General features: G+C 41.9%; 1 protein-coding gene across 1 annotated transcript in view; it reads left to right on the top strand.

The window, feature by feature from the left end:
- Acss2 (acyl-CoA synthetase short chain family member 2) overlaps positions 1 to 16,792 on the top strand; it is a 43,274-nt gene that overhangs the window by 18,877 nt on the left and 7,605 nt on the right. The window contains exons 3-8 of the mRNA XM_028775296.1: positions 10,167 to 10,258; positions 10,453 to 10,556; positions 10,778 to 10,850; positions 11,117 to 11,192; positions 11,353 to 11,467; positions 16,575 to 16,712. Coding sequence (XP_028631129.1) covers positions 10,167 to 10,258; positions 10,453 to 10,556; positions 10,778 to 10,850; positions 11,117 to 11,192; positions 11,353 to 11,467; positions 16,575 to 16,712 — 598 coding nt within the window. The remainder of the gene's footprint in view (positions 1 to 10,166; positions 10,259 to 10,452; positions 10,557 to 10,777; positions 10,851 to 11,116; positions 11,193 to 11,352; positions 11,468 to 16,574; positions 16,713 to 16,792) is intronic.

Here is a 16,792-nt window from a genome sequence, read left to right as displayed (position 1 = left end):
AATAGCTCCTTCCCCCCCCCCAGATAAACATCTGATTAGTGCTCCTCTCATAACAGGTGTGACTTATCAAGTATTTGTTCTTTGCACAGCCTGGCTCACTAGGGTAGAACGTCCCCCAAATGGTTCTTTGAGTAAACCAAACTTCCAATTTATCTTTTATTGGAAAGCAAAGTGTTGGAGATCTTAGTGCATGCTGGACAAGTACCCAGGCCTACCACCTAGTCCTTTGTTCCTATTTTATGCTTTACTTGTAGTTGTGAGAAATTAAAATCATCAATCTGATGCTTATTTTTCTAGTAGAAGGAGAGGATCTCTAGTCTTCTCTGTTAATAACTTATCAGCCTTCTAAAGATCTGACCATGACCTTGAGTACCCTATTATGCTGGCCTTACTTGGAAGAGGCAGAGAAAGAACATGACTCTTGCCCTCTGGGTGTAATAGGAAAAGTTAGACCCATACAAGTGCAGTAGAAGGTTGTGTGTGTGTGTGTGTGTGTGTGTGTGTGTGTGTGTGTGTGTGTGTGTGTCATGGTGTCACAAGGAAAATGAGGTAAAGGAAACTGGAAGAGTGAAAGAATTTTCAGTTTTGGCGGTAAGTGGAGGAAAAGGGGAACTAGAAATGATTTCTTAGAAGATGTTCCTTGTGAAGGGTAGGAGTGTTTGTCTATGAGATAGTCAGTGATAGCCTCACTGAAAAGGCAGTGATTCCGGCAATCTTAGCACTTGGGACACTGAGGCAGGACTGCTGTGAGCTTGAGGCCAGCCTAGGCTACATAATGAGTTCTACTTCAGCTTGGGCTACAAAGTGAGTTCAGTAAAAATAAACAAAAGAAGCCAACATTTCATCAGTGACTCAAAGATAAAGAGCATGCCATATGGTCATCTGGGGGAACAATGCTGTAAGAAGAAGACAAGGATTCAGGGATTTATTGTTTTTGTCAAGCACTAAGGCAGCCAAGTGTATGAAACAGAGTGAACAGGAAAGAAAGAGAGAACAAAAGTATGTGAGGGACTAGATAGAGAGGGACTAGATCAGGTAAGAATAGAATAGATAGAATTGGAAGGACTTGAACTTTGACTCAAAGCTGTATGAGAACCAATCTGAGTGTTTTGAGCAAAGGAATAACACCCCTGTCTTATGTAGCAGTGCTCTGGAAAAGGACAATAAAAATAATTATGAAAACATTATGTAGCTGGGCGGTGGTGGCACACGCCTTTAATCCTAGCACTTGGGAGGCAGAGGCAGGTGGATTTCTGAGTTCTAGAGTTCGAGGCTAGCCTGGTCTACAGAGTGAGTTCCAGGGCAGCCAGGACTACACAGAGAATCCCTGTCTCAAAAAAAAACCACATTATGTATGTATATACATATATCTAAATTTTAAATATTTATGGGTGTGTGTGTTCAGCTGTGCATGTACCTGGGGAGAGGAAAGAAGTGTTGGCTCTCTGAAGCTGGAGTTCTGGACTGTTGTGAGCCACCTGATGTGGGTGCTGGGAATAGAACTCTGGTCCTTCGAAAGAACAATATGTGTACTTAACCACTGAGCCATTCCTCCAGCACGTGTGCAATATTTATGTTGGTTTTTTGAGACAGGGTTTCCCTGTGCAAGCCCTGGCTGTCCTGGAACTTACTCTATAAACCAGGCTGGTCTCGAGCTCCGAGATCTACCTGCCTCTGCCTCCCAAGTACTGGGATTAGAGGCATGTGCCACCATCTGACCCCTACGTATTTTTTTAACTAACAGTGGATTAGTTGGAGGGTGTATACAGGGCTAGTTTGGAAAGATTCTCTGGAAAAGATTCCCCAGAGGAGGAACATATGAGAAGGACCGTGTATTCTATGTTATCTCACTAATCACATGGCCTTCAGGTAAAGGGCAACTTTACTACAGGTGAATTTCCCAATCAGTAATCCATCAGTTAAATCTCTCCTTAACAGTTCTGTTTGGTTTCCAGTGTTTTAAACTTTTGAAAATTAGTTATTAGTACTTAAAATTTTAGATTCTACCTTTACAGAATGGCAACACTGAACCACCGAACAAAGGTTGATTTAACTGGTTTAGGTACTGGTACTGGATGTGTTAAGTTTAGGTACTGGATGAGTCCTTTTGCCAAAGCATGTATTGTGCTTTCTAATTGATTCCTCCTCTATTGTTACCCCTAAACTAAGGCTAAATATAATTCTACACATATTGTTGTTGTCACATAGAAAACCTAAGAGGAAGGAAAACAATTGTCTCTGTCAAAAATTTCAATTATGTGACCTACTTCACTCATTTACCTGGACATGATTTTTTTTTCCCCATTGTGCTGAAAGTTGAATCCAGGATCTTGTAAATGCTTGAAAAATGCTCTGCCACTGAGCTACATCTCAAAGCCAGTCCCTGTTAATTTTTGATCTTGGAATTCTCAGTGTGAAAGCAAGAGGACTGGACTCTGAGTCCTTGTACCTGGTTTTTTGTTGTTGTTGTGTGCGTGGGGTGGGGGTTGGCAAACCATCCTTTGACCTCAATCATAACTAATAGTCTCTTTAAACCTCAGAAGTAAACCAAATTAACTGTTCTGTTAAGAGTTCAAAGATGCTAGTGGGCTTTATATCTTGAGAAGGCCAATTCTCATTCCCTTCCCCCTTCTAACCAGCCAGGGTCCCCAGCCTGGTGTCTGTGACAGAGAAAGAAGACACTGGAATGAGTAATGTACCTATATCAATAATGTATAGCTTGTGCCATAGCCAAGAAGAGGAACACACACTGTGTGTGTGTGTGTGCACATAAGTGGGTTCAAAAAAGCTGTGAACATATGAGCTGTACACATCTGTTTCCGTTCATCATCTATCTACCAAACCTTATTCTCGGTGCTAGAGATATAGCAGTGAACAAGACAGGGCAGGTCTCTGCTATAATGAAGCGTATATTCCAATAAAGTACATGAATAATAACCCTGGCTGGTTAGAAGGGGGAAGGGAATGAGATTTGGCCTTCTCAAGATACAAAGCCCACTAGCATCTTTGAACTCTTAACAGAACAATTAATTTGGTTTACTTCTGAGGTTTAAAGAGACTATTAATTATGACTGGGATCAAAGGGAGATTATTTCAAGTAATTGAAAGTTTTATGAAAAAAAATAAAAGCAGAATGATTTGATGAAAAGTTTCTTTAAAAAGGCAAGCTGTGCCTGTAGATGAGAATGTAGATGTACTTTCAGACAGCCCTGTGTTTGAATTCTGAGTACATGTATTTATAATTACTTGTGTTTGTATGTGTAGCCCAGTGGCTTTTGTGACTAGAATGTTTCTATATTAGTATATATGGTTTTATGCAAATGCACATACAAAGGTGAGCCGGTACGTGACACACACTGGGGATTCATGCACAAGGACACACGCTAGCATTCATGGAGGTGTTTTGACACTTCTGTAGCATTTGTCAGTGGGCAGCTTTTCTGCTTCTGGCATTCAGGGACATTTGCCAGCTTCCTCTTACCCTTGTTCCGTCCCGTTTTAGTAAGCTTGCTGTGCTTGGCTTCTCTCAGCCCTAGGAGGGTTAAAGCCAAGGAGAAGATAGCAACTGACTCATCAAGCCAGAAGCTGGACAGAAGCTAATAATTTCTGTGTAACTTCTCTCAGTAAGAGAAGGCCTGGCATCCTAGCCTATCCATGTCCCTTACACTGTGAGGAAATAGTCCTGACTTGAAATCAGAAGATCTGAGGATCTATTCTTGGCTCTGTCACTTATTATTGTGTGACCTTGGCTGGCTAGTTCTCTCTAGGTTTCAGTTTCCTCCTTCATTAATACTCTGGATAGTAAAGGGGGAGAGGGAGCACAGATGGTGTGTTGGGGATATTATATAGTATTGCATCTGAAAAAGGAAGAGGAACATTTTGAGTACAACCAATGGCATGGTGAGAAGTGTGGAAGAGGATGGGCAGATGGCTCAGTGGGTAAAGGAGCTTGCCACTAAGCCTGATGACCTGGGACCCACAAGATGGTGTTGAGGACTCAAATCCTCTAGGTTGTGCTCTGACCTCTACACATACACAATAATATGCACCCCTCCAAACAAACAAACACAGAAATGTACAATGGAATTTAAAATGTGGAGGTAGGCATGCCAGGAAAGCCAGAAAGAATACACTAGAATAAAATGTAAACTTACCACTCCTACAAGGTCTCACCTGATTTGGTTGATGCCTAGCTCTTGTTCTCATCTGTTATTGGCTGTATTCCAGCCATATTGAGTTCCATTCTGCTCTTTGAGTAGGCCTCAATACCTTTCTGTTTGATGCTTTTTGAGTGCAGAATATTCATTCTAAGAATTGACATGGTTACATATTTCTTACTGAGGTCTTAACTGAAATAGTACTTCTCCAGGACTTCCCTAGATTCTTATCTAAAGTGGCTATCTCTTAATAGTGATCAATATATAAAATGCACATTTCTTTTGGCCCTAAAATTGTATTTCTAGTAATTCATTCTGTGGATATATTTGCAAATGATATATGAATAAAGATGGCCATTGAAGTATTACTTGTTAACTTAATTATAACATACAAATAGTAAATAAAGAGCATGAAACTATTCTTGATAGAGAATGGTACCAAGCCATATGTTTACATTTTTAAAAAGCAAGCTGAGTTATACATGTAACGTTTGTTCAGTTTATTTCGTGTATATAATAACTAAAGGCTAAAGCTGTATCTCAGTGGTAGAACATTTGCTGAGCATGCCTGAAGCTCTGGTTTACATTCCTATCAGCGCGCACAGGCACACGGGAGCGCGCACGCACACACACACACACACCACTACCCAACTGCTTGTGTATGATAGCACATGCCTATGATAGGAGCCCTTGGGAATCTCTGATAAGAGGATTGTGATATTAAGGCAATCCTGGGCTACATAGGTTTATACAGTCTCAAAAAGAAGCAATAATTAAAATTCCATCATTTGTATAGAAAGTTAGAATATGTAAGAATACATGTACATAGACATCTTTGTCTAAAAAGTATGTCCCTTGAGTAGAGCAAACCTTACTAAACCTTACTACCTCATGCTTGGCTAGACTGTAAGGAGCTTATCTCTTTAAAGTCTAACATCTTAAGTTCAATTTTTAAGTTTTTGCCTCCATTGGTATCCTAAGGATCTTATTAATGATGCTAAAAGTATAGATGTCCTTTGAAGTCATTATTTTGGTCACTCCACATAAGCTCTCCATACTGAGTGGCCTTATCTGCCCATTGTCTCTAGAAAGTTATACAAAGTATCAGTAACAGTGGTTGTCAGCAGGTGGGGTGATTGGGAGGAACACTGGTCAGTACATACATTTTTATACAGGATCACCTATATTACTTATTAAAAATCATTAAATAGCCGAGTAAAGTGAGGAAAATATTCTTTTTGGTTTTTTGTTTTGTTTTGTTTTTTTCGAGACAGGGTTTCTCTGTGAGAAAAATATTCTTATATCTAAATTTTCACATGTAATCATAGTACTTCCTTTGTATGTGTCTGTTGTTGTTGAAACAAGGTCTCATTCTTTTAGCCCAGGCTGGTCTAGAACTCACTGTGTAGCTCAGACTGACCTAAAACCTTTGGTAATCCTCCTGCCTCAACCTTCTGAGTTTCAGGATTACAGGAATATTCCACTGTACCCAGATAAAATTGTGTATTTTTAAAAGATATTTTTCCTTGTCACTCAGATTTCTATCGCTATATTTTCTTTATTTGTAATACTTATCATAATTTTAAATTATCTTGGCTTAATTGTTGATTGTATATTACCTACAATATCATTAGCTCCACAAAATCAGGTATCTTGTGCATCTGTGTCTTGTTCTGCACGTGTATTTGACATTGGTAGTTATTGAATAAGCAAAGAAAGAATGACAAAAAAACCAAAGAAACAAACAAAAATGTTCAAACCTAGGGATTCAGGAGATAGAAATTATGTCATAGAAAATGAGTGACATTTTCATTGCTGTTGTATTGAATTGAAAATTATGTATGCACTTGGGAGGCAGAGGCAGGCAGATTTCTGAGTTTGAGGCCAGCCTGGTTTACAGAGTGAGTTCCAGGGCAGCCAGGGCTACACAGAGAAACCCTGTCTTGAAAATAAAAATTAAAAAAAAGGAAGGAAGGAAGGAAGGAAGGAAGGAAGGAAGGAAGGAAGGAAGGAAGGAAGGAAGAAAGGAAGAAAGGAAGAAAGGAAGAAAGAAAAAGAAAAGAAAGTTATGTACATATGTACATACCTTTAATCCCAGAACTAGAAAAGCAAAGGAGGTGGGTGGATCTCTGTGAGTTCAATTTCAGCCTGCCCGGTCTATATAATGAGTTCTAGGTCAGGCAAACCTACATAGTGAGACTCTGTCTCAAAAAGAAAAGAAAATGATCTTATTCATTACTTTATTTAATTTATTTACTAATAGATAAAATCTCATTTAGCTCAGGCTGACCTGAAACCCACTATGTAGCCAAGGATGACATTGTACTTGTGATCCTGATGCCTCTCCCTCTGAGCACTAGGATTATGAGCATGTGCTGCCTGCCCATTTTATTCAGTGCTGGAGACTGAACCCAGGAGCTTCATGCATGTCAGGCAAGCAGACTACCAACTGACTATATTCTTAGCCCGCAGAGTGCTTTTTATTTTTAAAGATGTTACCTCTAGAATTAAAAAGTAAGTACATTTGTTTCAGAAGTTGTTTTATTTTTATAGTAAAAGTAATTTATTTATTTACTTACTTACTTATTGGCTAAAGGGTTTTTAGCAAAATGGCATAGCATGTAAAAGTGCCTGTCACTAACCTGATAACCTGAGTTTGATCCTCAGATCCCAAACAGGGTAGGGAGAGATCTCTGATTAACATTTTTTGTTCAGTCATCAGAAAAATAAAGATTTACAAAAACCAATCATGTTCTGTGAAATCAAAGTAACAGAACTATTTCAGCCTAGAATTGTCCTATCCAAGGAAAAGAGCGATGGGAAAGTAGCACGTGAGGTGGGTGTGAAGGCTCGTACCTGGAATCCTATTCTTTGGAGTCAAGAGATAGAGAGAATTGGAAGTCTGAAGCCAGTCTGGGCTACATAGTGAAACCCTATACCAAGACAAACAAAGGGAAAGGGGAAGGAAGGAGGGAAAAGAAAGCCAGAAAGATGGCTAAGTGGCTAGAGTGTTAGCAGTGCTACCTGAGACCTGAATTCAATCCCTGGTCCTGTATAAAAAGTCAGATGTGGTAGTGGACACCTGTAATCCCAGCAGTCCTGAGTGAGATGGGAGGCAGAAACAGGAGAACTGCCTGGGAGCTCCTAAACCAGCTACCCTGGAGTACACAGCACAGCAGAAACAAAAGATACTTCTTCAACAGGGTGAAAGGCAAGAACCAACTCTGATCTCTATCTACATGGGCACCATGGAATGTGCCCGCACACACGGAAGTAAATACATGAATATAAAAAAAACACCAATGAAAAACAGGACAGCCGGACAATGGTGGTACACGCCTTTAATCCCAGCACTTGGGAGGTAGAGGCAGGAGGATTTCTGAGTTCGAGGCCAGCCTGGTCTACAGAGTGAGTTCCAGGACAGCTAGAGATACACAGAGAAACCTTGTCTCGAAAAAAAATAAAAAACAAACAAACAAACAAACAAAAAAACAGGACAAAGCTCTTTCTGCCATCTTGGCACATGTTGAGGCCTGCTAGGAACAGGATTATTATTATTATTATTATTATTATTACTTCTTCTTCTTCTTCTTCTCCTTCTCCTTCTCCTCCTCCTCCTCCTCCTCCTCCTCTTCTTCCTCCTCTTCCTCCTCCTCTTCCTTTCTCTTCCTCCTTTTCTTCCTCCTCTTTTCCTTCCTTCTCCTTCTCCTCTTCCTCTTCCTCCTTGTCTTTCTTTTCCTCCTCCCCCCTCTTTCTCCTCTTCTTCCCCTTCCTTTCCTTCTCCTCTCTCCTACCTCCTTTTTTTTTCCCCCAAGACTGGGTTTCTCTGTGTAGCCCTGGCTGTTCTGAAACTCACTATGTAAACTAGGCTGGCCTCAAACTCATAGAGAGGCCTCTGCCTCACAAGTGCTAGCATTAAAAGCCTGTATCCATATTATGGGAAGAGAACGTCTAAACCCTGTCTTGAAAACTTCTAAACCCTGTCTTTTCTGATTGGATTGTCAGGGCTTCTTACATGCCAGGCAAGTGTTGTACCACTGAGCCATGTCCTCAAGTCCAAAGGTAGTGATTTTCAAATTGTTTGTCCCATCTGTAATAAAGAAGCAGATTCATAGTGTTGTGCTTCAGTGGGTAGCTCCACACCCGTGCTCATGCAGATGTTAAACTCAGTGTGTCACAAAACAAAAGTGGATGGCATAAAAGTGGGAAGGGAATTAATAGGAAAGAAAGGTGTCAATATTGGTAGGAGGGATGAGCGTGGTCAGAATGTATTTTGGTCCTATTCAAATTGCACTCACATGGCAGCTCATAATCCTCTATGCCCTCTTCTGACCACTGAGAGCACCAGGCCATCACATGGTGTACATAATACATGCAGGCAAAACAGTCATACACATAAACTTTTTTTTTTTCAAGACAGGGTTTCACTGTGTAGCCCTGGCTGTCCTGAAACTCACTCTGTAGACCAGGCTGGCCTCGCGAACTCAGAAATCCACCTGCCTCTGCCTCCCAAGTGCTGGGATTAAAGGCGTGTGCCACCACTGCCCGGCACACATAAACTTTTAAAAAATTATTTTTAAGCAGATTTTAAGCTGGCAAGATGGCTCACTATGTAAAAGTACTTGCTTTCAGGCCTGATGACCTGAGTTCAATCCTGTACTCACATAGTGAAAGGAAGGGGTGAGTGTGTACATGTATGTTTGTGTGTGTGCTTATGTGTATACACAAATAAATATATTTTGTATTCTGATTCAGTAGATCTGAGTTGAAGTCTAGGAATCTATATTCAAACAAATTCTTTAAGTAACAGGGCAAAAGTAATATGAAAACCCTATTCTAAATAACAATATAATTTCTTTTCCCCACTCATTTTTTTCCTATAATAGCTCAGTCTGGCCTCAAGTTTGTGATCCTGCTTTAGCCTACTTAGTGCTGGCATTACAGGCATGCACCACCATATCTAAATACCACAGAAGTTTCCTCCTGGCTTTTTTTGAGAAAGGTCTCATGTAGCCCAGACTGGCCTCCAACACTCTTAAGTAGCCAAAGATGACTTTGAATGCTTGATCCTCCTGCCTTCACTTCTCAAGTATTGAGAATGCAGATGACTGCCATCATACTTCTATCTATCCATATATATATCATCTATGTAAGATGGGGTCTCACACTATAACCCTGACTGCCTGACTGGCCTGGAACTTACTATGGAACCCAGGCTGGCCTTAAACTTGAGAAAGTTCAACTTGAGAACTCCCTACCTTAGTCTCCTGGCATATTACAGGATATTACTCCTGATATTACAGGAGTGAGTCACTATACAAGGTTTTAATTCAGTCTTGATACTTTGCAAAGTCATATCTTGCTGGATCTGGTACACACATCTTTAGTCCTAGTACTCGAGAGGCAGAGGTAGGCAGTGAGGTGTTCCAGGCACGAGACTCTGACTCAGCATTAGCAGCAACAACAAGGCACATCTGTAGTTCTTTCTCCTTAATGTAACCCTAGGAAAAAATAGAAGGGCTCATCACTCCACTTTGTAGACATAAAAAAAATATGACTCAGAGATAGACAGTACTCTTTCAATCTCATAAAATTTGCATATAATGTATGTTGAGAGGCTACAGTGTCCATCTAGTCAGCTCAAGGTGTGGTATCAGGAGACTGGAGAAACTGGCTGATCTTCTAGAGGATCTGGGTTCGATTCCTAGCATTCACATGGCAACTTATAGTCATCTGTAACTCCAGTGCCAGGAGATCCAGTGCCTTCCTCTGGCCTCTGGTAGCAACAGGCATGCAAGGTGGTACACATACATATGTTCAAAGAAAACACTCATACACATAAAATTTAAAAATTAGTTAACTAAAAAAATTTTTTTAGAAAGATGTAGCAGAAGAATCACTGACAGGAGAGTGTCAGGCATTGATATGAGCAGATGGAATTTTGTGACTGCTCCTGTCTTATTAACAAAGATGTATCCCCAATTACTGATTCTTTCTGGTGTATTTTAGGGAGGGCAATGAGCCAGGGGAGACCACCAAGATTACATACCGTGAACTCCTGGTCCAGGTGTGTCAGTTCAGCAATGTTCTCCGTAAACAGGGTGAGTATGTGTGTGGGAGAGGAACTAGAGGACCTAACCCTGAAGTATCTGGGGAATCGGTGAGAAAGAGGACAAGAAATGGAAGAAATATGGAAACAGGAACAGAAAAAGCTGGGAGGGGCCATCTGAGTGGGAGGGAGCAAGGAATAGCAAGAAAGGCCCATGGTCTCTGTTCTGTGTCTTTTTTCCTATAGGCATTCAGAAGGGTGACCGAGTAGCCATCTACATGCCTATGATCTTGGAACTTGTGGTGGCTATGCTGGCATGTGCTCGCCTTGGAGCTTTGCACTCCATTGTGGTAGGAACTTGGGTTGGTGAAAGGAACCAAGGGTGAGGGGCAGGTTGTGGAGAAGGAAATTGGACCTGGATGGAGAAGAATCACAAGCACAGGTCCAAATCAGTTATTCAGTATCTTCTGGAACCCTGTTTTGGAGATGCTGAATTTCATGAGCACCTCCCTTCCTTGATCAGTCAATCCCTAGTCTCCCTCTTTCCCTCAGCATTTTCCCCCTTCCCTAGTTTGCAGGCTTCTCTGCAGAGTCTCTCTGCGAAAGGATCTTGGATTCCAGTTGCTGCCTGCTCATCACTACAGGTGACTAATTCCTTCACCCCTTCTCCAGATCTTCCTACACCTCAAGTTTGGTCTTCAGTCTGCTTGTTGATTTGGGGCTACTTGGAATTGAGGGTAGGGACTGCTTGTCTGCCTTTTCCCCATCCTACCTCAGCTGATTGAATGTCAGTGGAAATCATCTGGGAGAACCAGAGTCAAGAGCCTATTCAGGAAGGGCCCTGTGGCCATTGGGGCCACTGGGGAGCATGGTGTGTACTAAGGCCTGGAATGTTTATTGCTCCCCAAAGATGCCTTCTACAGGGGGGAAAAACTTGTGAACCTGAAGGAGCTGGCTGATGAGTCCTTGGAGAAGTGCCGAGAGAAGTAAGTTTGCTGACCTACTGGCTACTAACCTGGTTAACAGGATCTTCCTCCACTGCCAGCTGCCCTTTGTCCTTGCTATATTCTCCTAGAGGGGCATGGGTGCATCTCATCAACTTCTTCTAGCCAACAGGCCAATACTTCAGCCTTTTCTTTTCTCCAGGGGTTTCCCAGTGAGATGCTGCATTGTGGTCAAACATCTGGGGCGGGCAGAGCTGGGCATGAATGACTCCCCCAGCCAGTCCCCACCAGTTAAGAGGCCATGTCCAGATGTCCAGGTGAGTCTGACACTACTGTACACTCCTGTGGGCTCTAATTCCCTCTCTTCCTATTCAAGAATTTCCTCTCCCACCCCTTTTGCTTCTTCATCATAATTCTGACAATTCCAGGAAAGTTTTCTCTAATCAGGCTGGCTAAGAGCAGGAGATTTTGACCTTCAGTATGGGTAAAGAAGCCCTTGGGCTTTAGGAATTTAGCATGGAAAAACTGTGAAAGCTGATAATCCCAGGGACCCTTAGGGTTTAGGCTTGGGCTTGGGTGGAAATGTGCTGACTTGGGTGACTGTATGTACTCATCCTGATTGAACTGTGACTTGAATGAGCTACATTTGTGGCTTTGGACCCATTACTTCTGCTGAAAGCTGTAGCAAAGTCCCGTTGACAGCCTACAGTTCTGAGGGGCATAAGTATGTAAATTCTGGGGTCCAGAAGGATAGGGGATCACTTTGATTCTTTGATTTGAAGTATCTGAGTAGTGTTGGGACTAGAGAGGCTAGCTAGTATGAGACTAGGGAGATCGGAGAGCCAATCAATATTGGAAATTTTGTACAGAATAGGGGTTAGTAAAATAGAGGCTGAGGGGACCAGTGAAAGGGCAGGCTGGGGAGAAAGAAGGCAACTAGGGGTTGAGGGAGCACTCACCCTTCCCTCTCACCTCTGTCCTTGGACACTGCTCATCAGCCTTTCCATTCCGTGGGCTCTTAACAGGGTAAGCTGAAAGAGAAATCCAAGTGCATCCGGCCCCAGGTATCCACTTCTTCACTGCCCTTGATCACTGCTTCCCTGTGTGCTTGTCTGTATGTTCATCTGCTCTTTGTCTGTCTGCTCCAGTGAGGTTACTGCTAGAGCTAAGCCTGGTCCCTTTGTTCCTGGGCTCCTTTATGTCCCTGTCATTCTGAAGGGTTATAGAATCAAATGTCTGTTTTTGCCCTTGTCGGCTCACATATAGCAAGGGTATCAGAGTTAGCAACAGACATCAGTTCACTCCTGCCACATAGATGTGTTGTAGGAGAGAGCACTAGATGACCTTTCAGAAAGCATATGCTGTGCATTTAGCTGGGCAGAGGGTAGAGCCAGGAAAGACAAGAGGCATTTGGAGGAGGTATAGGCTCTGGTCTTGAGATTTTACCATCAAGTGGAAAGTTAGACCTATATTGAAAAGAAAAGAAAGTTGTGTATGGGACAGTAAAAAAGAGATTCCTAAATACATTTATATGCAACTTGGAATTTATAAACTGTGCATCACTCTGACATAATTAAGTACTAAATTCAACAAAAGTCACACTGTAGGTGGTGCTCAAAGCAAGTTAGTATAGAACAGTGGCTTGGAGTTCAGAGGCCAAATTTAAGTTGTATGATTCCAAACAAATCCTGCCTCTTCTCTGGACTTCACTTTTTAAGAATCAGTAATAAAGAGATGATAAATGATGAAGCAAAAAGTAGTTCTCATCCCTAAAAGGCCACTGCTGCTGTGAGCCACTGCTGCTGTGAGCCACTGCTGCTGTGAGCCACTCCTGCTGTGAGCTTCCCAGGCTGCTGTGAGCTTCCCAGGCTGCTGTGAGTCCTCCATGTCTGACTTCTTGTGCTGGTGGTAATATAAGCTCTTACACAGATCTGGTTTCTAGGAAACTTTTGTTTTGTTTTTACAAAAGTTAGTCAAAGCCCAGCATGGGAATATATGCCTTTTTATCCCAACACTAGAGAGGCAGAGTCATTAGGATTTCTGTGAGTTCAAGACATTCTAATCTACATATCAAGTTTTGGTTCTGGGCCAGCCAGGAAGGGAAGAAACAAAAACTAAATGAAACTTCTTTTGAAAGAGGTAACTAGCCAGACAGTGGTGGTGTATGCCTTTAATCCCAGCACTTGGGAGGCAGAGACAGGCGGATTTCTGAGTTCGAGGCCAGCCTGGTCTACAGAGTGAATTCCAGGACAGCCAGGGCTACACAGAGAAACCCTGTGTCGAAAAACAAACAAACAAACAAACAAACAAAAAAAGAGGTAACAAATGGTTTAGAATGGAGGCCATAGAGCCAGACTCCTGGGTTCAAATGTCTCTGCTACCTGCTACAATGTAAGCTCTGGCAACTTGAGCTCTCTTGTTTCAGTTTCTCTCTATGTAAGGTTTCCCTTATAGTACCTGTACATATCTCTCTATCTATATGTTCTTTGGCATGTAGTAACTACTCAATATATGTTAGGTGTTGTCACTGCCTTAAAACATCAGACAGACTGGCAATTTCTAGAAGGAAGACTGGGCTAAATAAATAAATAAATAAATCCAAAACAATCCAGCAATCACATTTCTTATAAGTCAGCCTCAAGCAGCAGACGGATAGGTTTTTGTTCTTTGGTGATGATAGTAAAGTCGGTCACAAAAACAAAAAATAAACCCAAAACAAGCAAGCAAACAAAAACAACAAAGAAAATTAAATTACTCTCACAAAGTTCAAGTTTGTCTGTGTGAAAACTTCAGTAAAAGCTATAGAAACCTTGGTAGGCCTCCAGGCTCCCCTTGTTACACAGTCTTCAAAGGAAGGCCTGGCACAGTTTACAGGTGTCCTCAACCATACCACCTACAAGCTCCATATTCCTCTTACATACCTGGTAATCTCTAAGACTGTTGTGGCCCAAGGACAAGGGCCAACTCCTCAGGTTTTATTTTAGAAAACCCAGCCCTTTTCCTCTTTCAAGGCCATGGGCCTCATAGGTATACATTCACAAGCAATGTTTGCTTCTCTCGCAGCTCATTCTGCTTCCTTGTGCTCACTATCAGCTCCACAGTTGGAGCACCACACCTACTCCACCACTCCCCTCCTCCTCCACACACACAGACACCCACAAAGGAAACAGTGTTATAAGACTGTAAAAGTTCTCTTATTGCCAAACCGCAGTATAGCTGTGCCTTACCCTATGACAATTCAGTGTATTCTAAACCAGCATCATTTATAAAGAATATTGACATAGTTCTACTTAAAAGCATTACAGCCCTCAGCTCAAACAATCATTTGACAAGAAAAAAGTATCCATGTGACAATGTGCACATAAACTTATATAGGTCATCCACTTAAATATGCGATACTTTGTTTTCTTGCTGGGACAGCTTTTCTGTCACATCCCCACACACATACCTCAATCCCATCTAAAACAGGGTTTCACTCTGTTAGCCACAGCTGGAACTCTCTATGTAGGTAGACCAGGCTGGCCTTGAATTCAGCATGCCTCTGCCTCATGAGTGCTGAGATTAAAAGCATAAGCTACCCTACCCAGCTTCATTTTTAGATAATTTTTATAATGCTCATATTCCAGAAATTTCAAATTTTCTTGCATAAAGGTCAGGTGATAGAGAAAAACAGGAGTGTTTAGAGAGTCGTGTTCTAATTTATGAAGGTATATGTCTGATACTTTGGGATTTTTTTTAAAAAAAAAGCAAATATTCATATAACAATATGGATATATGACTATGTATTAGAAAAAAGAATTTATCTAACATTGTCAACCAGGGCCATTGAACATTCCAGGAATCTAATGGAAGCAAATGTAACTGCATATCCTTGTAATCCCACCAGTATGGATGCTGGGACTGGAGAATTATAATTGGAGTCAAGCCAGAGACCTTGTCTTAAAGTAAAATAAAAATAGTTTACTGACTGTGAAAGGACTTTAAGGTAGATAAAGAAAACCCCAAACATTTCTCACCATCTTAGCCTTTTCCCCAGTGGTCATTAAACTTACCCCTAACCTTTCTGACTGTAGTTAGTCTCTTTCTGTACTTGCAACAATCATATGTCTCTATTGAAATTTACAGGATCCTGTAAGACCTTTATGGCAAAAGGAACTATCCTTGTTTAAAACCCCTTAAGGGGCTAGAGAAATGGTTTAGCATTAAGAGCACTTGCAGTTCTTGAGGAGACCAGGGCTCCGAGCACTCAAATCAAGTTGCTCACAACCATCTGTAACTCCAGTTCCCAGGGATGCAAAACCCTCCTCTTGCCCAAGCACCTGCATTTCCATGGCACTCGAACATCCGCACACATACACATAAATAAGAAAACAGAAAAATGAGTGATGTCCTGTGGTCATATGGGAAAAGATTGAACTCCAGTGTAATTTTTGAGACATTAAGGGAATCTAACTTCACCCAACAGAGTTTAGACTGGAAAAACTAGTTTTCAAAGAGGTAACATAGTCAGGAAAAGAAAGTAGTTTCAAAGGAGACGTGAGAGAAACTTCAGAATAGCAGATCTTGAAGTCATTATCAAAGGCAGTCAAGCATAGTAGGACATCCCTTTCCTGAGAGGAATATATCTTTTGCTTCTCTACTAACTTGAAACAAGACTAACTGCTGAGTAGAACCTGTCTCAAGTAGGAGCTGCTATGGGAAACCATATTGGTTCTACCTCAGTAAAGATACCAGAGAGAAACTCCAGGGTGGGATGGCTTCTAAACCCATAGGTAAAAATGCCTGAATCCAAATCTGTTGTGTTCTCTTGCTATTAACTAACAGAGTTCAGTGCTCCCTCACCTGTAGGCAGTGACTAATACTGTTTTTCTGAATTGTGTGGTTGTCTACATCCCTGCTGCTGTGCCACCAGTCCTATAGTGTGTATGTGTGTATTCAGGCTGTGTATGCATAGTCATTTATCCAACAAAAATGTCTTCTGAGTATTACTAGGTGCCAAGGCTATGGGGGAACATACAGCTATGCCACCACCCTCCTAGATAATAATCAAGAAGAAAATACCTGGAAGTATGTGTTGTATGTGAATAAACCAAGTGTGATGAATAATAACAACAGGTGGGATGGGGGTGTCAGATACTGTTCAGGGGAGTCTTTCTAAGAATATGCATTTCAGCTGAGAGCTGCAAGATGTGAGCCAGTAGAGTAAGACAGAGTGAGACAGGTAAGCAGGATTCTGGGGTAGAGGAAGAGCAAGAATGGCAGAGTAAGTCTGTGCTCTCTGCTCTATTGTACCCTTGAAGGGCCCCCTTCCTTTCCTTTCCCCCTATATAGGGGCCTTAACCTCCAGATACCAGGTAGGTTGTCTCCTGCCCCTGTCTTGAACTTCTTTACAGCTCTTCCCTGCCCATTCCTGTCTTCCCCCAGATCTCCTGGAATGAAGGGGTTGACTTGTGGTGGCATGAACTCATGCAGCAGGCAGGAGATGAGTTTGAGCCTGAGTGGTGTGATGCCGAGGACCCACTCTTCATCTTGTACACCAGTGGCTCCACAGGCAAACCCAAGGCAAGTGTGTGTGTGTGTGTGTGTGTGTGTGTGTGTGTGTGTGTATGAGAGGGAGAGGGAGAGGGAGAGGGAGAGGGAGA

Source organism: Grammomys surdaster, unplaced genomic scaffold, assembly GCF_004785775.1.
Source record: "Grammomys surdaster isolate TR1022 unplaced genomic scaffold, NIH_TR_1.0 254, whole genome shotgun sequence".
In the NCBI taxonomy this organism is placed as follows: Eukaryota; Metazoa; Chordata; class Mammalia; order Rodentia; family Muridae; genus Grammomys; species Grammomys surdaster.
This window is presented reverse-complemented; position numbering and strand designations above follow the sequence as displayed.